The 27056-nt window shown below is 38.7% G+C and overlaps 2 protein-coding genes across 5 annotated transcripts in view; one reads left to right on the top strand and one right to left on the bottom strand.

Annotated features, from left to right (window-relative positions):
- The window catches only part of PARG (poly(ADP-ribose) glycohydrolase), a 111596-nt gene extending 108898 nt beyond the window's left edge, over positions 1-2698 (bottom strand). For 2 of the 4 annotated variants that reach the window (XM_081223861.1, XM_081223862.1), the window contains exon 1: positions 2218-2536. In XM_081223861.1, the coding sequence (XP_081079987.1) occupies positions 2218-2437 (220 nt within the window). In that variant the 5' untranslated portion in view covers positions 2438-2536. Of the gene's footprint in view, positions 1-2217; positions 2581-2646 lie in introns of those variants that run through there. The other 2 variants (XM_081223863.1, XM_081223864.1) reach the window with 2 other exon arrangements.
- A 58-nt stretch (positions 2699-2756) lies between these two features.
- On the top strand, positions 2757-26337 carry LOC308612129 (mitochondrial import inner membrane translocase subunit Tim23). The gene is made up of 7 exons (XM_081224412.1): positions 2757-3015; positions 5817-5875; positions 12781-12874; positions 13093-13177; positions 15692-15750; positions 17536-17646; positions 25806-26337. The coding sequence occupies exons 1-7, from the start codon at positions 2910-2912 to the stop codon at positions 25919-25921; spliced, it is 630 nt and encodes a 209-aa protein (XP_081080538.1). The 5' UTR covers positions 2757-2909; the 3' UTR covers positions 25922-26337.
- The last annotated feature ends 719 nt before the right edge of the window (positions 26338-27056 follow it).

Below are 27056 nucleotides of genomic sequence, written 5' to 3'. Positions count from 1 at the left end.
CACTCCTTCTCCTTTACATGCAGATAAAGTTAATAGGACCACAAATTAGGCTGTCACAGAAGTCAGATACAGTACTTGGAGGTCACCCTTAGTTCCTTTCCCCTCCACTCTCCTTCAACAAGTTCTCTGAAATCTACATCCTAAATCTTAAACCCATCCCTTCCTCCCCATTTCAAAATAGCACCAATATTAAAAGAACAGTTACATCACTCACTGGGCAACTGCACTTGTTTCCTGCAACTGGTCTCCTTGTCTACAGTCTTGACTTTCTCTAACTCAGCATTTCACAAACTACAAATGACCAACATTTTTTAATGAAATAATACAGACAACATGATAATGCGGCATACATTGTAAAGTATTATTTCATGAAACATTTGTTATAAATATGACCTATTTACCAGGAGAGACAGAGAGAGATTGCTTACTTTGTGTACTAGATGAAATTTATACTGTGGGTTGCAGTCAGAAAGGTCCAAAGATCACTGCCTAAGCCATCTTTTCTAAAATATTAACCAAATGATATCGCTTTTCTTACAAGCTTTTTAGTGGCTCCCCATTAACCACAGATCAAGTCCAAACTCCTTGAAATGGCACTTGAGTTTGTCCATAAATAAGTTCTTGCTCCCCTTCCCAGCCTCAGCTGAGTCTTGTCATTCTGGCCTCCTGTCAAGCCACCTTTTGTACATGCTGCTCCCTCTGACTATATAATTTTTTCTTTCCTTGGTTTATACAGCAAATCCTGCTCATCCTTCAATACTAAGTGCAGGTCTGCCCCTCATTGCCTCTAAGTCCTGAGAGAACTAAGTGTACACCATTCATCAGAGGACTTCCTAACCTGTGCCCATTCTCTTATACTGCTGACCAACACATCCTTTTTGAAATGCTCCCGTCCTTGCATGACACAACAAAAGCAGGCTTTCCTCCTACTTCTCTGCCTGCTTCTCTTCAGTCTACTCTTACATGGTGGTGTCTGTCCTAGGTCGCCTTTATTTTCACTACATGCTTTATACTAATCTACCACCATCGTTATCAATTATGTGTATGTGACAATAACTCCCAAACCTGTATTTCCAGCACAGATATATTTCTTATGCGGTACAAACCCACATAACCCATTCCCTCCTAAATCCATCCACTTTTCCCCTTTCCTACCTACTGCCTGCAACCAACTATTAACCATCATTATCTCCCATCTAGACTAACTCCTTAACTATCTTGGGCCTGCACTTCTGCTCCCTTTCAATCTATTCTTCATTTTCCACACACCAGCCACAAGAACCTTTAAAGTATATATTTTTAAATAAATATACATATATTTTAAAATATATATCCAATCAAGTCACTCCCCTACTGAAACCCTTTAATAGTTTCACATTGCCCTTAGAAATAAAGGTCAAAACCCTTAGCATTGTCCAGTATGATCTGATCTTTGCCTACCTCTCTGCAACCTCATCTCTCACTACGCTCCCCTGCTGACAATATGAATCAGCTGCACTTTGGAATCACTTCATTAACTTCTCTTCATCTAGCTAACTCATCACTCTTCAGTCCTCGGAATAAGGTTCTTATCTTCTGGCTGGGAGATTATCTTTGAGCCCACAAACTGGATTAGGTACAACTGACTTCTACCATAACGCTCTGTTCCTTCATGAGTTGGAACACCCATTACCCTTTATTATGTTAACTTCCCTAACTGTCTATCTATCCTGATAGATTTTAGGGTCTGAAGACAGAGACCAAGTTACTTTTGTTCAACACTGTACACCAGAAACAAGCATAATGCAAGCTAAGAATAATAGCTCTGTACCCAGGGACTTAGAATGTAAACTGAGATAAGCTGTGATTTTCCTTGCAGCTTTCTTTCCATCTAGAGGCTGAAGCGTCACATACACAATTAAACCTCCTTAACGACTAAGGCAATTTCTCAGTCAAACCCGAAGAAAGCAAACAAGTGGAGTATCCTACCACTTCCCTCCCTGTGAGTGACTACTCATCAGGGTTTCTCACACCACCAATCGCCACGGGAAAAATCCGGCCCCATTCTCCAACTAGTAGCCTTGGTGGCTCAGCAAGGGGACCTCAGAGTTCAGAGTGGTGCACACAAGACCAGAAAAGGCGGGGGGCGGGGGCGGTGCTGGAGTCCCTGGCTCCTCAGAGACCAAGAAAAGGTTTGGGCCGAGGCGAAGAACAAAGAGCTTTATTTCCCCCACGTACCAAGCGAGGTGGCGCTGCCTCTGTGCGGTCCCGCCCGCCCCGGGACGCAGCCTGACGAGGACGGCGGGACCCTGAACTGCACCGGAGCGTCCTTGGGATCGAGGACGCGCCTCTGCCTGCCGGGGAAGCTCCGGGCGTCCGAGGCGGCCGGCGGAGAAGTTGCAGCGGCGCCCCAGCGGGGTCGCTTGGTGCAGGGCTCACAGCCGGGGCCCGCACTCATGCTGGGACCCGCAGCGCACAGTCCCCGGGCTAGCCCGGGCGGAGAGCCTCATTCACTAACCCTGGGAGGGACGGACTGCGCCTCCTTCTCGGCGCCTCCCGACACCATGCCCTCTCTGCCGCTGCCTGCTTCTGCAGCTGCTGCTCTGCCGGCCTCCCGAGCCAGACCCTATCCACTCGCCTGCCTTCCCTCTTCCACAGGAACCCCACCTTCCTCAAGATGCGCCGCTTTGATTCTAGCTTCGTTCACTTTCCCACCACCGGAAAGCTGCCGTCAGGCGCTTCCGGCTTCCGGGTCGTACGCTGTCGCAAAGCGGAAGTGCGAGATTCCGCGGGCGCCGGCGCCCGGAAGGTCAGTGTGTGAAGGAGGTGGTGGTTACGCGGGTCTTCCCACTATTCCAGAGGAGAAACGGCCGAGCACGCGATCTCGGCCTGAGACGGGGAGAAGCAGACGGGCAGTTTGCTGCGATACCATGGAGGGCGGCGGCGGAAGCGGCAACAAAACCACTGGGGGGTTGGCCGGCTTTTTCGGAGCCGGTGGAGCAGGCTACTCGCACGCGGATTTGGCCGGAGTCCCGCGTAAGTATTGGGCCTAGCTCACGAACATTTCTGACTGGTTCTTGCGGCCACGCTACACATGCGATGTGCCCTGTTCTCTCTCTTTTTTTTTTTTTTTGCTGGTGGTCACAAGCTTCAGTAGCAGTGGTGGGTTTAGTGTGTCTGAGCGGCCGCTCTTTCAGCACTGAGCGAGCGTTTGGAGCCATGGATTCCGAGAAGCTCTTTGTGGTTGACCTGGACCCAGGAGATGTTGCATGTTTTCTTCCTTTTATATTCAAGCTTCGTGTCTTATCGTTCCTCCCACAAATTCCTTGTGTGTTGGGCTGTGTGCTTGGCCCTAAGTGCAGAAGAGTGCCCAGTTTTGCAAGTAAATGCATTCCACGTATCGAGCCCATACATAACTTTTTAGCACAAAGTCACATTTTAAACCACGAAGTAGCCCTCAAGGTAAAACACTCATTACTAATGCATACACGAGAGAAAGAAATACGTCTCGAGACAACTGGAGGAACTTGGAAGAGAACTTTTTATAGACATGAAGAAAGAAGCCGATAAGAATTTTAGGAAAGGAATTATTCAAGATCTAGGGTGCCGAAGCACGAATACCCTGCCTGTGCCCTCTCCTAAGTAGTGTGAATACGTATTCCAGATCTTTGGAACTTTCTAACTGTGATATTCAACTGGATGAACAGAACTTGGAGTTAAAGTTAGTGGGAAGTTGGTGAAGGATAAGCGCTTCATAAAACTGATTTCTCTTGAGAATCTTTGTACTATTTCTTTAGGTCTCTTATGCTCAAAAAGAAAAACGCCCTTTAAAGTTCCTAGTGTCACCTGTGTCAGAACTGCATCTAGGACTTCCCTGGTCGCGCAGTGGTTGAGAATCCGTCTGCCACAACTACTGAAGCCTGCGAGCCCGTGCTCCGCAACGAGAAGCCACCACGATGAGAAGCCCGCACATCGCAAGAGTAGCCCCCCTCTTCACAACTAGAGAAAGCCTGCGTGCAGCAACGAAGACCCAGTGCGGCCAAAAATAAATAATAGATAAATTTAGTTTTAAAAAAACTGAATCTAGGGCCTCCCTGGTGGCGCAGTGGTTGAGAGTCCGCCTGCCGATGCAGGGGACGCGGGTTCGTGCCCCGGTCTGTGAGGATCCCACATGCCGCGGAGCGGCTGGGCCCGTGAGCCATGGCCGCTGGGCCTGCGCGTCCAGAGCCTGTGCTCCGCAACGGGAGAGGCCACAGCAGTGAGAGGCCCACATACCGCAAAAAGAAAAAAAAAAAAAAAAAAAAAAAACTGAATCTAGAACATGGTTTGTATGTAATAAGTTATAGGATATGACTGTATGTAGTTTGTATATTAGTCTCAGGACCTTTGAGTTTTGGAGCACAAAGGGCACTGCCTTAATGTGAAGAAGCATTGTTACGTTAATTAAGACTTGAAGGTAAATTAAGAGATCAAGAGGTGAACACCATTCACTGAGTACTTGAGATGGACTTTTCTGGGTGCAGGACTACAGCAGTTAAATTTTAAAAGATGAGTGCTGTTTTCACGGAGCTTACATCCTGTTGAAGTGAGCCAAGTAACATAAGTAAAAAATATTTCAGTTAGTGATAAGTGTGTAAAGGCAATAGAAGGATCCTGAGATGGTGATGGGAGCCGAAGCCATTTAAGAATGGTCCAGGGAAAGCAACTCAGGGGTGTTGACCTTTGAGCTGTGACCTGAATACAGTACAAATGCCTGGGGGGAGGCAAGTGTTTGAGGATCAGCTGTTAGGCCATTGTATCTACAGAGCTATTGGTTTGGTGGGAGATAATGAGATTAGAAGGGCAAGGAATGGCAGCTAAGGTAGTGTTGTGTAAGCCTTTTGTAAGGAGTTTGGATTTGGTTACAGGTGTAAATGGAAGCCATTAAGGCTGATTTCCTTTTCTTAAAAAAAATCACTTTAATTGCCATTTAGAAAGTGAATTGGAGGGACTAGAGCAAGTAAGGAGTCCGGTTAGGTAGGAGATAGTTACTACAGTCTACGTGAGATTTAGTGGTTGGCCTAGGGTGGTAGCAATAAAGATGGTAAGTAACACAATTCAGGATAGATATTGGATATAGAACTAATAGGACATTGAATTGATGAAAAGATCAGAGCCCTGGCTAATGGATAGGTTTGTGAACAATTAGCTGAGATACAAAAGGATCCAAAGATTAAATTTAAAATGTGAGAAAGTTGATTTTCCTTGATAGATTTTTCTATCTTCAAAGGTAGTAGAATTCCAGTCTGGCCCCATGAGAGTGCCCATTTCTTTTGCCCTGACCCCTTCCTTCTGGTGATGACCTAAGAATTCTCTACCCTGTAAATCAAATCTGTCAACAACTGTCAACACTAAGATCTGAAGGAATTGCCTTAGAATATTTATACACAACACATAACCCAAACGATGTTTTTCTCATAAAATTGATTGGTCTCTGGTCAATTTTATTTTGTAATCTGTATAGTTGTCAAGCATTTTTGTAGTAAAGTAGAAAGAAATAAGCATTATTATTGATCTGGGCTATGCTTCCTGCTACTTTGATTATTTGATCCACATCACTGCCAATATCTTGTAGATATGAGATCCTGAGACACCAGTGCAAGATTGAGGGCACCAGGAAGAGGCAACCTCTAAACTGCCAGACAGGAAGGATAAGACTAAGAAAGTGGTAGAAAAATTCACATTCATTGAGCCTGTGCGTCAAAATTGCAAAACACACAAAACAAGAGCAAAATTAATGCTAAATGAAATAACTTTTTAAAATTTTATTGCAATATAATGCTTTGTTTTCTCTCTAGTAACTGGTATGAACCCTCTGTCTCCTTATTTAAATGTGGATCCACGGTATCTCGTGCAGGTAAGATTAAGACTAGTCCTTTTATTATTTTACTAATTTGGTCCTTTATCTTACCATTTAAAAAAATAACCCCAAGTACCTATGTGCATCTGGAGGCACCAAGTCTCTGGTCTTCATTCACCCTTTTTTCCCTCACAAACTCTGGGGATTTGGCTTGCATCTCTTCCTGATACTAGTTTGTTTTTTTTTTGCAATTTTTATTTTGTATTTATTTATTATTTATTTATGGCTGTGTTGCGTCTTCATTTCTGTGCGAGGGCTTTCTCTAGTTGTGGCAAGCAGGGGCCACTCTTCATCCCGGTGCGCGGGCCTCTCACTGTCGCGGCCTCTCTTGTTGTGGAGCACAGGCTCCAGACGCGCAGGCTCAGTAATTGTGGCTCACGGGCCCAGTTGCCCCGCGCCATGTGGGATCTTCCCAGACCAGGGCTCGAACCTGTGTCCTCTGCGTTGGCCGGCAGATTCTCAACCACTGCGCCACCAGGGAAGCCCCCTGATACTAGTTGATTAAAGGATTTGGGGGTTTGGTTGTTTTTTTCCATTTTTTAAAGTTGTGATAAAATACACTAACAAAATATACTATCTCTAACTGTACAGTTCAGTGGTATTTAATGCATTCCTAATATTGTAGCATCACCACCTACCAGCTCCATGCTTTTCATCTTGTAAAACTGAAACTCTACACCCATTAAGCAATAACTCCTTTTTCCACCCTCCCCCCAGCTCCTGGCAACCCTTCTGCTTTCTGTCTGATTTTTGAATACTCTTAAGTACCTCAAATAACTGGAATCATACAGTATTTATTTTTCTGTGACTGGTTTGGTTCATTTAGCATAATGTCCTCAAGGCTCATCTGTATTGTAGTGTGTGTCAGAATCTCCTTCCTTTTTAAAGCTGGATAATATTCCATTTTGCTTATCTGTCCAATGGACACTTGGATTGCTTCCATGTTTTAGCTATCGTGAATAGTGCTGCTGTGAACTTTGGTGTATAAATATCTCTTCCAGACTCTCATTTCAATTCTTTTGATTATATATCCAAAAGTAGAATTGCTGGATCATGTGGTAATTGTATTTTTAATTTTTTGAGGAACTGCCATACTGTTTTCCACGGCAGCTGTACTATTTTACATTCCCACCAACGGTGCACAAGGGTTCCAGTTTCTTCACATTCTCACCAACACTTGTTGTTATCTGGGTTTTTTTGGTAATAGGTATTCTAATGAGTGTGAAGTGGCAACTCATTATAGTTTTGAGTCGTATTTCCCTAATGATTAGCCATGTTGAGCAACTTTTCATGTGCTTCTTGGCCGTTTGTGTATTTTCTTTGGAAAAATGTCTATTCAAGTCCTTTGTCCAGTTTTGAATCAGTTCATTTGGTTTTTTGTTGTTGAATTTTAGGAGTTCTCTATAGATTCTAATTATTAACCCCTTATCAGATACGTGATTTGCAATTATTTTCTCCCATTCTGTGGGTTGCCTTTTTACTCTGTTGATGTTGTCTTTTGGTGCACAAAAGTTTTAAATTTTCATGAAGGCCAGTATTTGTATTTTTTCTTTTGTTGCCTTTGCCTTTGGTGTCATATCCAAGAAATCATTGCCAAATCCATTGTCACAAAGCTTTTCCCCTGTGTTTTCTTCTAAGAGTTTTACAGTTTTACGTCTTACGTTTTGGTCTTTGATCCATTTTGAGTTAATTTTTGTATATGGTGTTAGGTAAAGGTCCAACTTCACTCTTTTTCATGTGTATATACAGTTTTCACAGTACTGTTTGCTGAAAAGACTGTCTTTTCCCCTTGGAGTGGTCTTGGCATTCTTGCCAGAAATCGTTTGACCATATGTACAGGGGTTTATTTCTGGGCTCTCTCTTCCATTTCATTGGTCTACATCATAGTACCACACTGTTTTGATTATTGTAGCTTTGGTAAGTTTTGAAATTCGCAAGTGTGAGTCCTCCAGAATTGTTCTTTTTCAAGATTGTTTTAGCTATTTGGGGTTTGTTGAAATTCCGTATGAATTTTGAGATGGGTTCTTCTATTTCTGCAAAAATGTCAATTCCTATTTTGATAGGAATTGTATTGAATCTATAGATTGTTTTGGGTAATACTGACATCATAACAGTATTAAGTCTCTGATCCATGAATATGGGATATGTTTTCATTTCTTTATGTCTTTTTAAGTTACTTCCAGCAAGTTTTGTAGTTTTCTTGTACAAGACTTTTACCTCCTTGGTTAAATTAATTTCTAAGTATTTTATTCTTTTTGATTCTATTGTAAATAGAATCTTTTTGATTCTATTGTAAGTGGAATTGTTTTCATCATTTCCTTTTCAGATTGTTCATTGTTAGTTTGTAGATGTGCATCTGATTTTTTGCGTTGACTTTGTATCCTGCTACTCTGCTGAATTCACTTATTAGTTGTAACAGGGTTTTTTTGGTGCAGTCTTTAGGATTTTCTACATATAAGATTATCTGTGAAAAAAGAAAATTTTATTTCTTTCTAGTTTGGATGCCTTTTATTTCTTCTTGCCTAATTGCTCCAACTAGAACGTCTAATACTGTGTTGAATAGAAGTGGCAAAAAAACGGGCATCCTTTGCTTTGTTCCTGATCTTAGAGGAAAAGCTTTCAGTCTTTCATCTTTGGGTATGGTATTTGCTGTGGGTTTTTCATATATGGCTTTTATTATGTTGAGGTAGTTTCCTTCTGTTCCTAGTTTGTTGAGTGTTTTTATCAATGAAAGTATGTTGGATTTTGTCAAATACTATTTCTGCATCAATTGAGGTGATCATGTGGGGGTTTTTCCCTTCATTCTGTTAATATGATCTATTACATTGATAGTTTTCATTTGTTGGAACATCCTGCATCCCAGGAATAAATCCCACTTGGTCATGATGTATGACCCTTTTAATATGCTGTGGGATTTGGTTTCCTAGAATTTTGTTGAAGATTTTGCATCATTGATCATAAGGGGTATTGGTCTGTAGTTTTCTTTTCTTGTAGTGTCTTTGTCTGGCTTTGGTATGATAATGCTGGCCTCATACAAAGAGTTATGAAGTGTTCCAAGTATTCCCTGCACTTCAGTTTTTTGGAAAAGTTTGAGAAGAATTGGTGTTAGTCCTTTTTTTTGGCTGCGCTGCCACACAGCTTTTGGGATCTCAGTTCCCTGACTAGGGGTTGAACTGGGCCACAGCAGTGAATGCCCAGAATCCTAAGCACTAGGCCACCAGGGAACCCCCAGATTGGTGTTAGTTTTTTTGTTTGTTTGTTTGTTTTTTTGGTGGTACGTGGGCCTCTCACTGTTGTGGCCTCTCCCATTGCGGAGCACAGGCTCCGGACGCGCAGGCTCAGCGGCCATGGCTCAGGAGCCCAGCTGCTCCGCGGCATGTGGGATCTTCCTGGACCGGGCACGAACCCGTGATCCCTGCATCGGCAGGCGGACTCTCAACCACTGCGCCACCAGGGAAGCCCAGTGTTAGTTCTTTAAATGTTTGGTAAAATTTACCAGTGAAGCCATGAGATCCAGGGCTTTGGGGCTTTTTGGCTTTTTCTTTGTTGTGAGTTTTTTTATAAGTGATTCAGTCTCCTTACTAGTATGGGTCTCTTCTGATTTTCTGTTTCTTGATGAGTTTTGTTTCTAGGAATTTGTACATTTCATCAAGGGCATCCAGTTTGTTGGCATACAGTTGTTAATAACATTTTCTTATAATCCTTTTTAATTCTGTAGAATCAGTGAGATGTCCTCACTTTCATTTCTGATTCTAGTAATTTATTTCATTTATCCCTACTCTAATCTTTAATATGTCCTTCCTTCTGCTAGCTTTGGGTTTAGTTTCTTCTTTTTCTAGTTCCTTAAGTTGTAAAGTTAGATTTTTGATTTGAGATCTTTCTTATTTTTTAGTGTGGGCATTTATAGCTATAAATGTCCCCCTTAGCACCACTGAGTTTCACAAGTTTTGGTATGTTGTGTTTCTTTTTTGCTCATCTCTTAAGTATTTTCTAATTTCCCTTGTGATTTCTTCCTTGATTCATGGATTGTTTAAAGAGGTGTTTTTTTTAATTTCCACAAATTTGTGAATTTTCCAGTTTTACTTCTGTTATTGATTTCTAACTCATCCCATTGTGGTTGGAAAAGGTGCTTCGTATTGTGTCTTTTAAAATCTATTGAGACTTAACTTGTGGCCTAACATATGGTCTATCCTAAAAAATGACTTATGTGCACTTGAGAAAAATGTGTACATTGTTGGGTAGAGTGTTTTGCATATGTCTGTTAGATCTAGTTGACTTAATGTGTTAACTCCTCTATTTCCTTATTTTCTGTCTGGTTATAACAGTTTCTATTCATTATTGAGAGTGGAATTTTGAAATCACCATCTGTTACTGTAGAACTTTCTATTCTTCCCTTTAATTCCATCACTTTTGCCTAATATATTTTGATGGTCTGTTACTAGGTAAGTAAATGTTTATAATTGTTATATTTTCTTGCTATGTTGATAATTTTATTGATATAATGTCCTTCTTTGTCTCTTATAACCTTTTTTTGCTGTAAAGTCTATATTTTCTGATGTTAGTATAGCCACCCTGCTCTTTTTTGGTTATTATTTGTGTGGAATATCTTTTTCCGTACTTTCACTTTCAATCTTTGTGTCTTTGGCTGTAAAGTGAATCTGTTGTAGACAGCATATAAATGGATCATGTTTTTTAGTCCATTGTGCTAATCTCTGTCTTTTGGCCTAGAAAGTTGAATCCATTTATATTTAAAGTGTTTACTGATAAGGAGAGATTTCTGGCATTTTGCTATTCATTTTCTATAAGCCTTTTAGCTTTTTTGTCCCTCCCTTCCTGCATTAATATCTTCGTTTGTGTTTATTTGATTTTTTTGTAGGGAATTGTTTAAATTCCTTTCTCATAACCTTTTTTTTAAATGTATTCTTTAGCTGTTTTCTAAAGTTATAACACTAATTTGAATTTATACCAGTTTAACTTCAGTAACATACAAAAATGCTGCTCCTTTACCAGCTGTCCCTGCCCCTCTCAATTGTTGATGTCACAAAATTATATCTTTATACATCATGTGGTCAAAAACATCTAATAATTCTTCTAAATGCTTTAAACTTTTTGTAGAAAACAAAGGTGGAGTCAAAAGCATAAGTTACAGTAATACTTTTATAATTGTCCATGTATTTGCCTTTATTAATATCTTTATCCCTTCATAAGGCTTTGAGTTACTGTCTAGTGTCCTTTCATTTTACTTTGTAGGAGTCCCTTGATCATATCTTGCAGGGCGGGTCTAGTGGTCATGAACACTCAGCTTTTGTTCATCTGGGAATTTCTTAATATCTCCTTCACTTTTGAAGGACAGTTTTGCTGAATATGGGGTTCTTGGTGGACAGTTTTTTCTTTTAGCACTTCAAATATGTCAGCGCACTGTCTAGTGGCCTCCAAAGATTCTCTTGAGAAATCGGCTGTTAATCTTATTGAGGATCCTTGTATGTGATAAGTTGCTTCTCTCTTGCTGCTTTCAAGATTCTCTCTTTGTCTTTAGCTTTCGAAAGTTTGATTTTAACATGTCTCAGTATGGGTGTCTTTGAATGTATCTTACTTGGTGTTTATTGAGCTTCTTGAATGTTCATATGCATCTCTTTCATCAAATTTGGTGAGTTTTCAGTCATTGTTTCTTCAAACATTCTCTTTCTCTCCTTCTATAACTCATGGTCTGTATGTTAGTCTGCTTTGTGGTATCCCACATAGCCCTTAGGCTCTGTTGTTCACTTCTGTTCAATCATTTTTCCTCCTTTTCCTAAGACTCAATAATTTCTATTCTGTATTCAAGTTCGGTGAATACACCCAGAACTTGAAACACCCAGAATTTACAGATCTATGTATAATAAATATATTTAGACACTTAATTTTTCAGAGTTTGCTTATCATTGCCCAACAGACCATTTCTATGTGATGAGAGTACGTGGGCTTGTTTATTGTACAGTTTTTGGTAAGAACGTGTGCACAAGCCAGAAATCAAAAATCAGTGCAGAGGTACAGTTTTCCTAATCAGGAATGCATTTACCAAAGGTCAGTATTTTGCCAAAGGGATGTTTACTTGTTAGTGTTTTTTGCTAAGTGTGTGTGCTATCCTTCAGGGGCTCATTTTAACCATTTTTGTATGGAAAGCTTGGCAAAAATGTATTTGTTCATCATAAAAAAGTGGATTGTATTGTGAAATCAATCCTATTGTGCTCTTACAGTAGCACTTCTCAACCTAGGATTCTTGGCTGACCTTCAGGGGGTTCATACCAAATTTTGTGTATGCATTTACTAGAAGGTGGATCTAGTAAGCTTTCTAAGATTATCAAAGGAATATATGCCCTGCAAACAACTAGTTAAGAATTGTTAAGGAGGTGATTTTTGCCCTTGTGTAAGTGATCCAAACTGTTGTACTTTTATCGTTTCTGCTCATTTTTTATGATCATTGGTCTTACATATAGTAAAATGGTGCTGGATAAATAGTAGCTACAGAGTGAAAGTTATTTTCTCCTTCCAGACTGGTATTCTGTTATCTCTCATAGCTTTCAGTTTACCTTTCTCTAGAGATGGCCTTCCTAAACTTTCAAATTTATCATGAAGGCAAATTTCCTATAATCTATCAAACTTACATTAAGATGCAAAGTTCTGGGCAAGAATCTCTCCTAAGAACTAATGAGCATAACTATATATGTTGTATATTTCATTTCATTTTGATTTACATGTTCCTTTTGTTGCAGAAAGTTTTACTTTTGTTTGACTAAGTATAGTTGAGTTTTAGTTAATTTACAGATTTACATTCTGTGAAAAACTCCTTTGAAAAATTAAATACTTTTCAAGTACTATGTCTTAAGGGGAGCTCAACTTGGTTTTCATTGTTATCCTTGTAGGATACAGATGAGTTTATTTTACCAACTGGAGCTAATAAAACCCGGGGCAGATTTGAACTGGCCTTCTTTACCATTGGAGGATGTTGTATGACAGGTTGGTATTTATATATGTTTTTTTAAGTATCCTCAGTCCAAGTAGTCAGAGGTGCTTAAAAGCAAAGGCAATTAAAATATCACCTTCAGGGTTGTTTTTTTGAAAATCATTATTTACATTTTTCTTATTATTAAATAAAAATGAAAAAGAATCAGAAGTATAGTTGTTCTTTAATATATAGATGATTATTTGAATGAATTGTTATTATGATTTGCCAGGGGCTGCATTTGGGGCAATGAATGGTCTACGGCTAGGACTGAAGGAAACCCAGAACATGGCCTGGTCCAAACCAAGAAATGTACAGTAAGTCTCATGTAATGATGTAGTGATGTTTGAATATTAATCTCTACTTTGTTGGCTTGATGAGCACACCTTGAGATTACAGTTGTTTAGAGTATTGGTATACTTTTTGGTCAGTTTTTTTTTTTCCGGTGTTTGTTTTGTTTTGTTTTTCCTTTATTCAAAATAAAAGGAATTTAGGAATTAAGTCCTGGGTCTGAGCTTTTAGATGGAGTGATTTTTGAGTCAGTGTCCCTCAGTCAGCTGGTGCTATCCTAACCTAACTTCTCAGCTACACCTGTTCCATTTTGCAGGCCTATATAACATGCTTTTCAAATTGTTGAATTACTAGTACATTATTTGGATTGTTCAGGGGTGTGCAAAACCATAGGACATCATAAGTGAAGAAATAAGCACATAAGAGTAATTGCTAACTCTGCCGACATTTGACTTGAGCTCTCATTGACTTCACTCTCCTTTTCTTAAGTGCAAAGGTGCAGAAAATTTAAATGAAATCCCTAGAACTTAGAGGTGGTTCCAAAAGGAGTAAGACAATGTTCTCTTAGGAAACTGAAGTTTGCAAAGAAGGGAAAGTGCAATTAAGGTCAGAAAGTATATATAACATGTATCTTCACCCTGCTTAAGGAATAAACATGGCCAGTTCCTGTTGCTGTTCCCTAAATAATATATTGTTTAGTTTTTCATGTTTTTATGCTTCATATGAATGGAATCACCCAGTATGTGTTCTTCAGTGGCTCGTGGTTTTTATTTTAGGACCCTTTAAGCTCCATTTTCCTTCTATGTTTCTTAGCCAGCAGATGGCAGCAGTGTGTTAGAATCGGACCTTGGGAAACCTGAAGGCCTGTCAAGTTTTTCATATTTCTACTACTGTATGGATCACTGCCCTTGCTTTACAAGCTCAGATCCTTGAATATTTTTGTATTTATATTCTTAATATTTGTTCTTTACTCCAGTTTTTTTTTTACTTTGTGTATTATGGATAATTTTGAATCTATACAAAAGTAGACAAAGTAGTACAGTGAACATCTATGAACTATAACCCAAGCTCAACAACCATCAACCAGCACCAGGACCAGTTATGTCCCACCTCCTTCTTCCCTTCCATATTATTTTGAAACAAATTCCCAGCATCATATTACTGAACACCAATTTGAAAGTGGAAGTTCTCTTAGAAAAGATAATCTTTGTTTCTTAAAACCATCATAGTTACTAATTTTGGGTGAGAGTCAAATTGGTTTGCATTTCTGAAGTCAGATTTTTTAAATCTTACTTACCATTTTTTAGTATAATAATTCTGATCTTTCAAATAGAGAGACAGCATTTAAAAAATGGAAAGGTAATTGGGTTTCAGGCCAGACAAATCTATGTAGTTTCAAAGCCCAGTTCCATTGCTTACTGTTTTGGGATCTTGGGTAAGTTTCCTTACTTTCTGCCTTTAATCTATTGAGAGAGGGTTAAAGTGGGAAGTAGGTAAGGCCCCAGTTAAGTGGACGTATGTTGCCCGATCACATTCCAAAGGACTTTGGCAATTTGCAGTGCCACCAGCAATACAGTAATGAAAATTAATAGTTTTAGATGCTTGTTACAAATGAAAAACAATTAAGTGCTAAACTTAATATATTAGTAAATATGTACCATAATTAGATTAATTAAATGTGTAACATAATATTTGTAATCATTACTAATTTTTTAAATCCTTTAAAAGTAACACAGATTTTTGTTATTACTGAGCATTAATTTAAATGAGTGCTTTAATTAAATGAGTTCTTTTACTGTTTGTTGTTGTGATTCTATAATCTCCAGCAGTAGTCAGCTGTCAGGACAGAACCATTCCTGTGACAGTGTTACACTGCTGGGAGAGCAGTGTTCTGTCTTCTTCCTCCAGTTGCCTCCGTCACTGTTCTGGTGATGTCTGGCACTGGATGAGGGCAGCGCTGTGCTTCCTTGAGAGTGTGCTAAGCATTCACTTTGGCTGCTTAGTTCTAGTCTGGGAGCAGACACAGAGTGCACTTTCTTCATGTATTCTAGTTGGATGACTTTTTCCTTTGAGTATTTGTCTTTAATTTTGCTTTATATTCCATGATATTCCACACTCTGATTCTACTTAACTTTCTAAATATGCATATTACCCCCCACACATAAGAAACTTAATTATAAGCTAGTTTGTCTGTTATGTCATTTTTTTTAACATAGATCAGTTTCTTGTAAACTTCTTTATAAAATACATTCCAGGATATCATTCAAACCTTTTATATATTTAATAGTTTTATACATTTAATAATTAGAATTTTCTTTACTTGTTGCCCCAAAATGTTGGAGTTTTTAATCTAATCTTCATTTATATTTATATAAAGTAAAAGCTATCCTAATTGAATTCTGAGGAGGTGTTAAGTTTTAAAATTAAGAAAACTTTGTGTATTGCGTTTATACATTTAAAATTGCTATTATTGTGGTTTTTCTAAATACTAAAGGAATACTGGTTCTAAATACAGATTCTATCTCTTTCTGCCCTGGTAGGATCTTGAATATGGTGACCAGGCAAGGGGCACTTTGGGCTAATACTCTAGGTTCTCTGGGTAAGTAGATATCTCACTTTTTAATAAATTATTATTACTGCAAAGAAAGAATGTACATGTATTATGAACAGTTTGATCAACTAAAATCCTGGTCCTGGGATGTTAAAAATTATGTTTAAATCCACTCTGGTGAGTAGTATAGATACTACTTAGGAGAAGACCATAAACTGTATAACAAAAGAATCCCAGCTGCTAATATCATTGTGAAATACGTTCATTTCTAAATGCTTTAAGCCCTGCATACTCTCCTGTCTCAGCAAGACACCAAATAAAATCATGTTTTAACTAAATGCAATTAAAATAATTTAGGTTCAAGGCAAATGGTTTTGTTTGTTAGGAGAGGTTCAAGTTCCTGTAGTAAGATATGATAGATTAATCCAGCCGTCCTGATGTTTTCCTAATAGACCATTCATCATTCTATTTACCTAATTAGATTTCCCAGACTTAATTGCCAGAATTGTAATAGGGCCTTTGTAGACATTGAAAACATTTGCAGTTCTAAGGAAGGGATAATTTAGTAGTACTTAGGACCAAATGCTTTCATACTGTAATGTTTATGAATGATTGACTCTTTTGATTACTCATGACTTATAATAAGCCTACTTATGGCACTTATGCCCTAATCCAAAGTTTACTTTATTTGAAAGTCTGAAAATCTTTTACTTGTGGCAGATTAAGTAAGAGAAAATGTAGGCATCTTGTTGAAAAAATAGGAAAAGCCTCTGTGTAACAGAGTGAGATCCTAGCCTTGTCATGGGCTTTGGAAGCAGTACATTTTCACACTGTAATAGCAAATGGCTGCTTTCATATGCTGCCCATGACCCCAGTGCCCTTCCACCAAGTACAGTCACCCTCCTTTGTACCTGTGTGCCCAGAGTAATCAGTCATGCTGGTCTCCCCAGGACTTTCTCAGTTGTAGCACTTCAAGTTCATGTTCCAGGAAACCCTCAATTCTGGGCAGACTGGGGTGGCCAGTCACCCTGTATGTTTCCCTTGTAATGTGACCAGTCACAATGTTCTGCTCAAGTTTAGTTTCAGTTAAATAAATTGAAACAGGAAGAAGAACCCTTATAGAAGAATAAAAACATCACAGCAGAGGAGTTGTAAGGCTGAGTTTGGTATAATTTTGAGGGGTCAAATGTGGCTATAATTTTGAGAAAGGGTAAGGAGAAGGGTTAATGCATTCATGGCTAATCAGTCTTTACAGGCATAAGAGAATGGTAGTTTGGGGGAAGATCTTGTTAAAACTAAATAGTGCTAGTGTTAGGGTTTTTACATGTGCAGGAACCAGATCTCACATTTCTGGAAGTCATATTTTTCTTAGAATAGAAATACATGTGTTTTGTTTTTGTTTCTAAACCTAAACTACAGCTGTTACTAATAAAATGGAAGTGAAAATTAAAGATATTCTTCCTGGGACTCCCCAGTAGTACTTTCCATAAATAGCTAATAAATTTCTTCTGAATCTCTCCAAACATTTTCTTGCATATCCAGAGTCATACACACATGTGCCTGCTTTACATATTAGTGAATAGAGCTCTTCCTGCGTTTTAAGTGAGTACATAGTATTCCATTATGTAGAAAGTCTCTTTCTGGATCAGTCCCCTCTTGAAGGTTATTTTATTTGTTGCTAGGCCTTTTTTGTTACAAACAGTGTTCCAGTGATCATTGTTTATATGTCTGTGAATACTTATTATGCCTGTAGAATACATTTATCTAAATATAATTGCCACACTGACTTTCAGTTTACTTTTTTATTACTGATCAGTTCCATTTCCCCTATAGCTTTGCTCTATAGTGCATTTGGTGTCATCATTGAAAAAACACGAGGTGCAGAAGATGACCTCAACACAGTAGCAGCTGGAACCATGACGGGCATGTTGTATAAATGTACAGGTAGGTACTATTAAATGGTGCAGCTGTCTCTTAATACAGTTGAAGTATGCTTTTTATCCATACTGTAGTTTAAAAGGAAACGTTATACTTTTTTTTTGTAGTATAATGTTCTCTGCCATCTCGTGGTTTGGGATTTTGGTTTTTATTTTTTGTAAAATACACATAACATAAAATTGACCATCCGAACCATTTAAGTGTACAGTTCAATAATGTTAAGTATGTTTACATTGCTGTGCAGCTAATCTCCAGAACTTTTCTTCATCTTGCAAAACTGAAACCCTATACCCATTAAACAGCAACTCTGCATTTCCCCCTTCTACAGCCCCTGGCAACCACCATTCTACTTTCTATCTCTCTGAATTTGACTACTTTAGGTACCTCACGTAAGTGGAATCATGTAGTATTTTTCTTTTTGTGACTGGCTTTTTTCATTTAGCATAATGTCCTCAAGGTTTATCCATGTTGTAGCATGTGTTAGAATTTCCTTCCTTTTTAAGGCTGAATAATACCCCATTGTACGTATGTCCCACCCACGTTTTGTTTATTCATTCATCTGTCAATGGACACTTGTGTTTCTTCCACTTTGGCTACTGTGCATAATGCTGTTATGAACATGGGTGGACTAAATACCGTTCAGTTTTGGAAAAATAAAAAATCAAAACCCTGAGAGTTGAGTCAAAATTAACTGGATGAAGATCAAATATCAAATTCTCCTCTAAGATGGAAAAGAAATTAACATTCACTGAGTTACGATTACACTCTCAGCAATAATCAGTTAATATAACTTGTTTCATTTAAAACTTTGTGAAGTGATAATCATCACACCCCAATTTTATAGATGAGTACGGTATTAAGATGATCTTTCTTAAAAGATCATATAACTAGTGACAGCCCCAGATTTTTCTCACATTTGTTTTAAATTGCCTAAACTACATATGTTCTATACTCAAGCCTCTGAAAAGTACTTTTATTTGATTGCTTTATTATGCTTTTAGACACTTAACTGAGTAATTTCGTTTTTATGTAATTCCTCTATCACAAATATCAAGTAGTATTTTGGCCTCATTTTTACTGGAAAGAAATAAGAGAAGTCTCAACAGAATTGTAAAATCCAAAATTTCCTGATATAACTGAGAGTAAGAGGCTTTTTTAATTTTGAAAATGGATCACATTGGGAATTTTCTTCTTAAGAGCTCGCAATACTTTCTGCAACACGTGCATGTGCTTACACACATCAACAGAGCTGCCAGGTAGAATAAGACAGTAAATACCTTTTATGTCCATGAAAGTGTTACCTTGGCATAGAAGAACCTTGTTAAAAACCTAAAAATACTTCCACACTGAAAATCTTTGGGATCAGACAAAGGAATTGAAAACCCTAATTGGCACCACAAGGGTGGCACTCAGCCATCAAGAGTTTAGTTGGCCCAAACTATGCTTATTAAAAATCAAATTAAAATTTAAAAAACAGGAGATTTCTCACGAAAGTCTGGAAATTTTAGCTTCTTTTGAACAAATGGAAGACACTAAGCTCACATGTGTGGTGGCAGATGGCTGGAGCTGAGGTTGAGGAGCAGCTACCCCAGTGGATGGCACTGAAGCTCCAGCTCAGTTCCCACCAATCCCAGTTTTCTTGCTCAGGGTAAGCCATTATGGCATTTCCTGTGTCAAGGGCAGCCCTGAGTATAAAAATGTACTGAATTACCATCTCATTTAAGACATATTACACGTATTTTAAAGATAAAAAGGGAAAGGCTGAATACTTGGTATTATCCAGAAAAGGAGAGCCTAGATTTCTGTGTCCAGAACTTCCTTGCGGGAGTAGCATTTATAACACCACCTGGGACACCTCCAACATCAATTATGGAAGAGTAGGCTCTTGGCTCAGAAGAGAAAGGGCAAAAAAGAATATTCATTAATTCTATGTCAGGTGACAAGTAGATTTCAGTTTCCACTGCAATTGGGGAACATAGAAGAGGTAAATAATCTGCTGACCCAGAATTCCAACATTGGTTCGTAGTTCCTGGCTGAACAATTAACTCAGCGCATCAAAATTGCTCTAACAAAGGCAAATCAGTGTCTTATTGATTTCTGGTTTACACTCTACTTAAGACAGAGCACAGAATTATGAGTTTTGTGTGGCAGGAATATTTGTAAAACTTATAGATTCAAGGATTTGGAAAAGAGTTTAGGCACTTTTTAGTCTAGAATCAGCATAAACCATTGAGGAAAGAAGTTTACATTTAGAGAATGGTTAATTCCTGTTGACCTAAAATCTTTCCAATCCCCAGTTTATGCTTCTAAAATAGGGATTTTTTTTTTTAAAAGGAAGGAGTTTAGAATGAAAGCAATATGATTCAATTTAGGTATGGAAGCTACTTTTGTAGAAAGAAAAACCATGAGGGAAAATACATGAGAAGGTGGGTAGTTGTCAGACCAAAAAGAGGCTAAAGGAATAATTCTGATGGTGTGGCTTTACTTCAGATCTAATGCTTTATTTAATGAACTCTGTAAATATTTTTCAGAGGGTGTGAAATGTCATTATTAGGTTTCCTATACCATGTGAAAATCTAATGACCAGTATTTTACCAGAATGAGAACAACTGTAGTTTTGCTATCATGCGTAAGTTGAGGAATGTTGAAGAGGCCTGATCACTTATCTTCAGGAAACAAGGCCTCAGAAACCAAAAAATATGGGTGCCCCTTTCCCCCTCGCAGAAAATTCCTTACCTGTTAATCCTGTGCCTCCCATGAGAAAGTCACCTTATAAAAGCAAGCTAAGTAAAAGTAAGAAGATAAACAAATACAGTTCTTCAAATTAAGCAATTATCAGGGTTATTGTTAAAAGGTACTACTTCTCAATGAATGCCAGGCCTTCAAAATTAAACTTCATATGCCACAAACAGCCTCTTGATGACTTCTTTATTTCTATTACTGGCATCAACATTCTTCCAAAGAGCTAACTGCCATAATGTATAAAACATTTCAACAAATCACTTAAACCAACAACCCGGTAAAAAGTGGAGTAAGGATATGACAAAGCCCTTCAGGAGACAAACGACCACTAAACAGTTGAAGTTTGCTCACAAGCAATCAGGGAAAAGCAAAATAAAACATTAAGGTAATATTTTTCACAACCTGGCTTTTAAAAAGTGATGGTAGATGATGCTTATTGGCAAAGGTAAGCAAGTACTTTAAGAGCAATGTTGGCATTAGTTATTACTATTTTAAATATGTAGATCCTTTGCTCAAGTCATCTAATTTTCAGCAATTTATCCCACAGCACACAAAGGCATACATGCAAAACTGTATGTACCAAGGTGTTTTAAGACACCCTTCAAGGAAAAGGTGGTATCTGACCAAAGATGGACAGATGAGGGACCATGAAGTGGATGTCTGGAGGGTGCAGTTTAGGTAACAGCAAGAACAAAGGCCCTGAAGTGGGAGTTAACAGGCAATGGGAGGGCTTCCCTGGTGGCGCAGTGGTTGAGAGTCCGCCTGCCGATGCAGGGGACACAGGTTCGTGCCCCGGTCCGGGAAGATCCCACATGCCGTGGAGCGGCTGGGCCCGTGAGCCATGGCCACTGAGCCTGCGTGTCCGTAGCCTGTGCTCCGCAACGGGAGAGGCCACAACAGCGAGAGGAAAGAAAGGCAATAGGAGAGTAATAGAATCTGGAGTGATAAAAAGTGGGAAGGGACCAAATCATATAGATGATAGAACTTCATAGGCCAGTGTAAAGACTTGGCTTACCTGGACTTTAATTCTTACCATCTAAGTACTAGGACATTTCCATTTACTTACAAGCCTTAAATTGTTTATTGTAACTTCCAGAGAGTTAAACTTTCACCCTTCTCCTGAGTACATAGTTTACACCAGGAGATGTTAAGTCAGGGTTTCCAAATCCTCTAAAACTTGCATAAGGTTCTCAGAGGGGTCTGCGACACTCCCTACCACCTGCAGAAAAACAGCCACTGAAAGACTAGTTCTAAAAGGACACTGTAACATGGGGGCTCAAAAATAGCTGGGATATTTTAGTGAGTTTGGTCCTGCATGGAAGCGCTGGCATTGCAAGGAAGGACTGGATGGGGCAGTGGTTCGGGAAGCCCAGGAAAGCCCAGAAGTGCAGTTCAAAGTCCCACCTACTGCTTCCACTCTGTTACAAAACCAAGAAAGAAAAAACAAGAAGCAGGAAGCAGGCCTAATCACCTTTGATTTCTGCCTTTCTTTCTCTGTCCCCTCATTCCATCAGTTATGAAGTTTACCACATCCATCACCTGAGAGCTGAGGCCCTTATCACAAGCCCTGAACTTCTCTAACAGTATTTTCCGTTGACCATTTTGACATTAGACTTCTACCTCCAGTCTCTTACCTACTTACTATTTCTAGCTTAATCTTCCTCAAGGAAGGTTCTAATTCTAATACTCCCTACCCAGGAGCCTGTGATGATGACACACTTCCTTTCTCTCTTAATTCAAATTTCTCACCCTAGCCTTCCATGTTCTAATCTTAACCTATCTTCCCAGCCTTTTCTCCCACAGCTTTCTCATGCATGTCGTATGATCAAACAGATAAATTTGAAATCCAGTCCATCCTTAAGGCCCAGCTCAATTATTAGTACCCCTTTCAAGAAATTTCCCTGATAATCTCCTTTCTCTATGCTGGAGGCAATTTGGTATGCTGAAAAAAACAGTGGGCTTTGGAGTCAGACTGAGTTTGACTAGCACTGGATCCCTAAATAAATGTGTAAATAGGAGAATAACTTGTCTGAATTTGAGTTTCTTTGTCTATAAAACAAGGGTGGCTATTCCCTTCAGAGAGTTGTAAATGAGATAACATAAACCTTTCTGCCATAAGCATATTTTGTACAATTCTTACAAGACTTGACACAGTTTTCCTAGTAGGAAATCAATAGACAATATCTAGTATTGAAATACCAAGAAATAGCAAGATAAAGATGTTCTTTAGAAACATGCAGGTAAAAAGCAAAGAATTAAAGTAGTTGCTTTTGGGAACTGGGAATTAGGGTAAGAATGATGAGTACACCAGACTCTTGTGCATCACTAAAATCTTGTACTATCTTGACTTCTAAAATTATCTATATGGACTACTTTGATAATAAAAATTAAAATGAGCAAAGATGTATCAATGTAATAAAATTAAATTAGGCATTAGATTGGGAAGGGGAGGAGGGAATTGCTGTTTAATGGGCACAGAGTTTTGGTTTTGTAAGATGAAAAAAGTTCTCTGGAGATGGATGATGGTAGCCCAATGGCAGTGTACTTAATGCTACTGAGCTGTACACTTAATAATGGTAAATTTTATGTTATTTGTATTTTATCGCAGTTTTAAAGAATAGTTTTAACAAAAAAATTTAAGTAGTACAAACATTTGTTGAATGGAATTTGTAGCCACCTCTGTTATGTAAGGCTGTTCCTCTAAAGCAAGGGCCATAGCCTCCTGCTGGCCAGATACCTGTCTCTTCACTGAATGTATTTTACATGTTTAAATAGTTAACATTTTTAATGGTTATATAAGTACCTACATAGCCTTTGCACTCTCAAAGCCTAAAATATTTACTTTCTGGCCATTTCAAGAAAAATGTGCTGACCCTTGTGCTAAAATAGTTACCAGTTCAGTGTGTTAGCTCTGCCAGTGATCAGCTCTATACCCCATAAACCAGGCATTTAAATATTCTGGGCCTCATTTTCCCACGTTTAGAAGAGGTGATATTTGCCCTTTCTGGAAGAGTTGTATAAGTATCCAAAAGATAGAAGATAAAACTGTGACACACAAGTCTCATGTTTGTTCCGCTTTATAGAGATTAACCATTGGCCTCATTTGGTTACTCTGTGTTCAAAGCAAGTTTATTTGCTAATCGACTTCCTGTGTTCAGTTGGGCAAAAGTTGTTTTATTACAGAAAGCCTAAAGCCAAGGCTGTCAAACTTTTAACAGATCAACCAGCTGGAAAACCCTGAAATTAATGGAAAGAATTAAAACTAAAACATGTAATAAAAGCCTACCGTTGCGTCAGGGTTACTGTGATTATTAGTAAATCAAGCACTTACGTATATTTGGTGTCTTACTAGAAACAACTTTTTTCTAGTCTTCAGAGAAGTAACATAATTGATTTGAACTTAGTTTGTTTCATTTTGGTCAGAAAGTAGGCGGCTTTCTAGGGGATAAATTTTTCTTGAGGGATACAGTGTGCCACTTATGTCCCCAGAATCTTAAATCCTTATAGTTCCCAATTTCATTATTACCCCTAGTACCTATATCCAGGGAGGCTTGCTATCTGATAGATGAGTAGTGTGAAGATCCTTCTAAAATGGCCAAGTAGAAACCATGTTCCTAGGACACTCAAAGCAAAAGGCCAACTGAAAGTAACAGTTTGCAGCCAATTCCAAACCAGTGGGCAGACTTCAGAGTCCCGTGGACTTGTAATCGGCCAAAGGTCCAGGGGAGTTAGTCTGAAGTTGAACGTATGGTCCCAGGAAATGGTGTCTGCGAAATTATTGTGCTTTCAATTACCTCCTCTATATCATTTTTCTAATTTTTCAACCACACTGAATACAGTTGCAAATTCAACTGTCATGCCTAGTCTGTGTGGCAAGATATAAAGAGATAATGTAGACTTCTAGGAGATATCTCCCATTTACTTTGATTAATTTTTTTTATGTTTCTGATCCTCTTTCCCACATATTTGACAGCTGTTTACAGATGATGCCTGCAGTTTCTGTTTGGGTCTGTTTAAGAGATAATTAGGGCACTTCATAGTTGAAGCTTAAGCAGGTCAGCTATCTTAAGTCTTCAGGCTAGAGAGCCTCCTAGAGGGAGTGGCCCTTTAATTTATCATCTGAAGCCATCTGGCAAGACATTCATTGCAGAAAGGGTTGGTCTGAAGCATTCTAACTCAGCAGTGTCATGAATTTCACGGAATTTACTGGCTCGTAGCTAAAGGGCCTATAATAAGGTATAACCACTGGACCTTTGCCTTCCTAACACGTGACTTGGAACAAATACTCCATAGGTACAATATAGGCTACGCCTGAAGTTTGTGATCCCTACTTATTTGATATTCTCTTACAGTTTCACTATTTCTTAAAAGCTTCTTTGGGTACCCCCATTCCTCTTATTAGACTTGGGGACTATTTTCAAGTAACTGACTGAAACATTTTTGTTTCTGCATTTCAAATGAAAATATCTATTCCTAATCTTTTTCCACATGAAAAATTGTTCTTTTGTTGTTAAGCAGAAACAGTTCAAAGTCTAATCCTTGAATGTTTTTCAACTAGTATGATGATAAGTGCCTCACTGCTCATTAGTTGAGATTTTCTGACACATCAAGGTAGGAATAGGCAACAGGGGAGTTGGTGCTTCATCAGCATCTAACTCAAAGCTTGATTATAGCCATCTTATCACCATTCTGTCTTGAGTCTTCAAAGTTAATATTTAGAGGACCTGTGCAGAGTCCAAAGGCTGTTAATACTGTTTTCAAAGAGGGTGTCACTGTGTTTACATACAGCCTTACATCAGTTGACAGTGCCAGCTAAGTTCATTTATTTATTTGGTTGCGCCGGGTCTTCGTTGCAGCAGGCAGGCTCCTTAGTTACAGCCAGCGGGCTGCTCCTTAGTTATGGCTTACCGGCTTCTTAGTTGCAGTATGCATGTGGGATCTAGTTCCTTGACCAGGGATCGAACCTGGGCCCCCTGCATTGGGAGCTTGGAGTCTTAACCATTGTGCTACCAGGGAAGTCCCAAGTTCTAAATTATATCACTAGCAGGGAATTACTGATCTGGCTGCGACTTCAATGATAAGCATAAGATCTTGTCCAGAAGTGTTCTAGGATCAAGTCAGATTGAGAAAAGTCAAGAAATTATGCTGATCATCTTAGATACAAATTGTGAAATTAAAAGTGAAAAAAACATTGTGAATATGAAAGTATAGTTTATGTATTAAACAAGTGATTTAGGGAATCTCTCTCTCCTGAACTTCAGTCTTGGTTTCTTTTATTACTTTTACAGCTTATTCTCCTGTTTGGGATGGAATCTGCATAAACATGAATGGAGTGTCTCAGCTTTAGGAAACTCTTAGTTAACCCTGTGATGCTGGGACAGTATGCAATACAAGGCTGTTATTTTCTTGTTTTTCCTCTGCAGGTGGTCTTCGAGGGGTGGCACGAGGCGGCCTGGCAGGACTAACCCTTACAAGCCTCTACGCACTATATAATAACTGGGAGCACATGAGAGGCTCCTTGCTCCAACAGTCTCTCTGAAGAGTACTAGCTGGTGAACGGAGGACACTTTAGTAGTCATCCAGATCAATTTATAAGTCAGTCTGGAGTCATTTACTCTTTTACCTGCAACTAGTTTGAAAAAGGAGATTCCAGTTTGCTGTGATGAAGATCATGGATGGTTGACCAGGACTGGCACTCCTTCCAGCCATTAATGAGTTGAAGCCAAAACCCTTTGGTGGCTGAGTAATGTGGCTCTCTTCTCCTTTAAAGAAGATCTTGCACCTGTTTTTTCTCCTACCCCCTGAACTGGAAAACCACTTACTCCCAGAATTCAGGTCATGCTTGTCAATGCTGTATCACCACATTTGTTCATTTAATAATCCAAGACTGTAATACTGCCCTGTATTCCCAATAAAGGGTAAAAACAGAACCAAAGTCATAACTCCAACATAAAACATAGTGGGTGTCTCCAAAGTTACTCTTGGCATTTGTTTCTGCCCTTCTAGGCTAAAACATGTTTTCATGTTTGTGTTGAAATGAAGGGCTACTGGCAGCATTAGCAACTAGGTTAAAATTTTTCTCCAATAGAGTTGACACTACACAACCTCAAGATATTTCAGATTAGCCGTTATACCATTAGTGTACTGTGCTAGAACAATCTGCAACAATCGTGATTCTGTACGTGTTAACTCATCTTACTGGGGATAATTCGAAAAAGTGATGACGTAGACACAAGCTGTAAGTTTTTAGGAAGCCTTGGGAAAGCAAGCTGAAGAAAATAAGGACAAGTTAATTTCTGAGTTTGTCTTCTCATCTTTGAAATGAAGTTAAACAAGATTGCACTGCACGTTATACATATACATAATGAATACTAAACAACTGGTGGCTATTGTGATTGATTAGAGAAAGTAAAGGGCCTTTCTGAATGCATCTAGTTAGAAGGAATTTGGCAGAAAAGCACTGAACTTCAGCTGAAGTCCTCTAGTTTAAAAAAAAAAGAAAAAGTTTAATATCTTACCTGCAACAGCAGATTAAAAAAAGTAGATTATGAAGTGTATAAGAAAGACAAAATGGAAGTTAGTAATAACCTACTTGCTAATTCAAGAATCATAAAATACATTGATATTTAAGTGAATATAAAAACACTTTTTATGTTCAAATGTTTCTCAACTGT

The sequence above is a fragment of the Mesoplodon bidens genome, assembly GCF_964165515.1.
Source record: "Mesoplodon bidens genome assembly, chromosome: 1".
NCBI lineage: Eukaryota > Metazoa > Chordata > Mammalia > Artiodactyla > Ziphiidae > Mesoplodon > Mesoplodon bidens.
This window is presented reverse-complemented; position numbering and strand designations above follow the sequence as displayed.

What these genes read in the sequence shown, in the direction of transcription:
- LOC308612129 (XM_081224412.1), top strand. Translation starts at nt 2,910, where the DNA reads ATGGAGGGCGGCGGCGGAAGCGGCAACAAAACCACTGGGGGGTTGGCC. An exon ending in ATCCACGGTATCTCGTGCAG is followed by an intron (nt 5,876 to 12,780) that starts GTAAGATTAAGA and finishes TTATCCTTGTAG; the next exon opens with GATACAGATGAGTTTATTTT. An exon ending in TGGAGGATGTTGTATGACAG is followed by an intron (nt 12,875 to 13,092) that starts GTTGGTATTTAT and finishes ATGATTTGCCAG; the next exon opens with GGGCTGCATTTGGGGCAATG.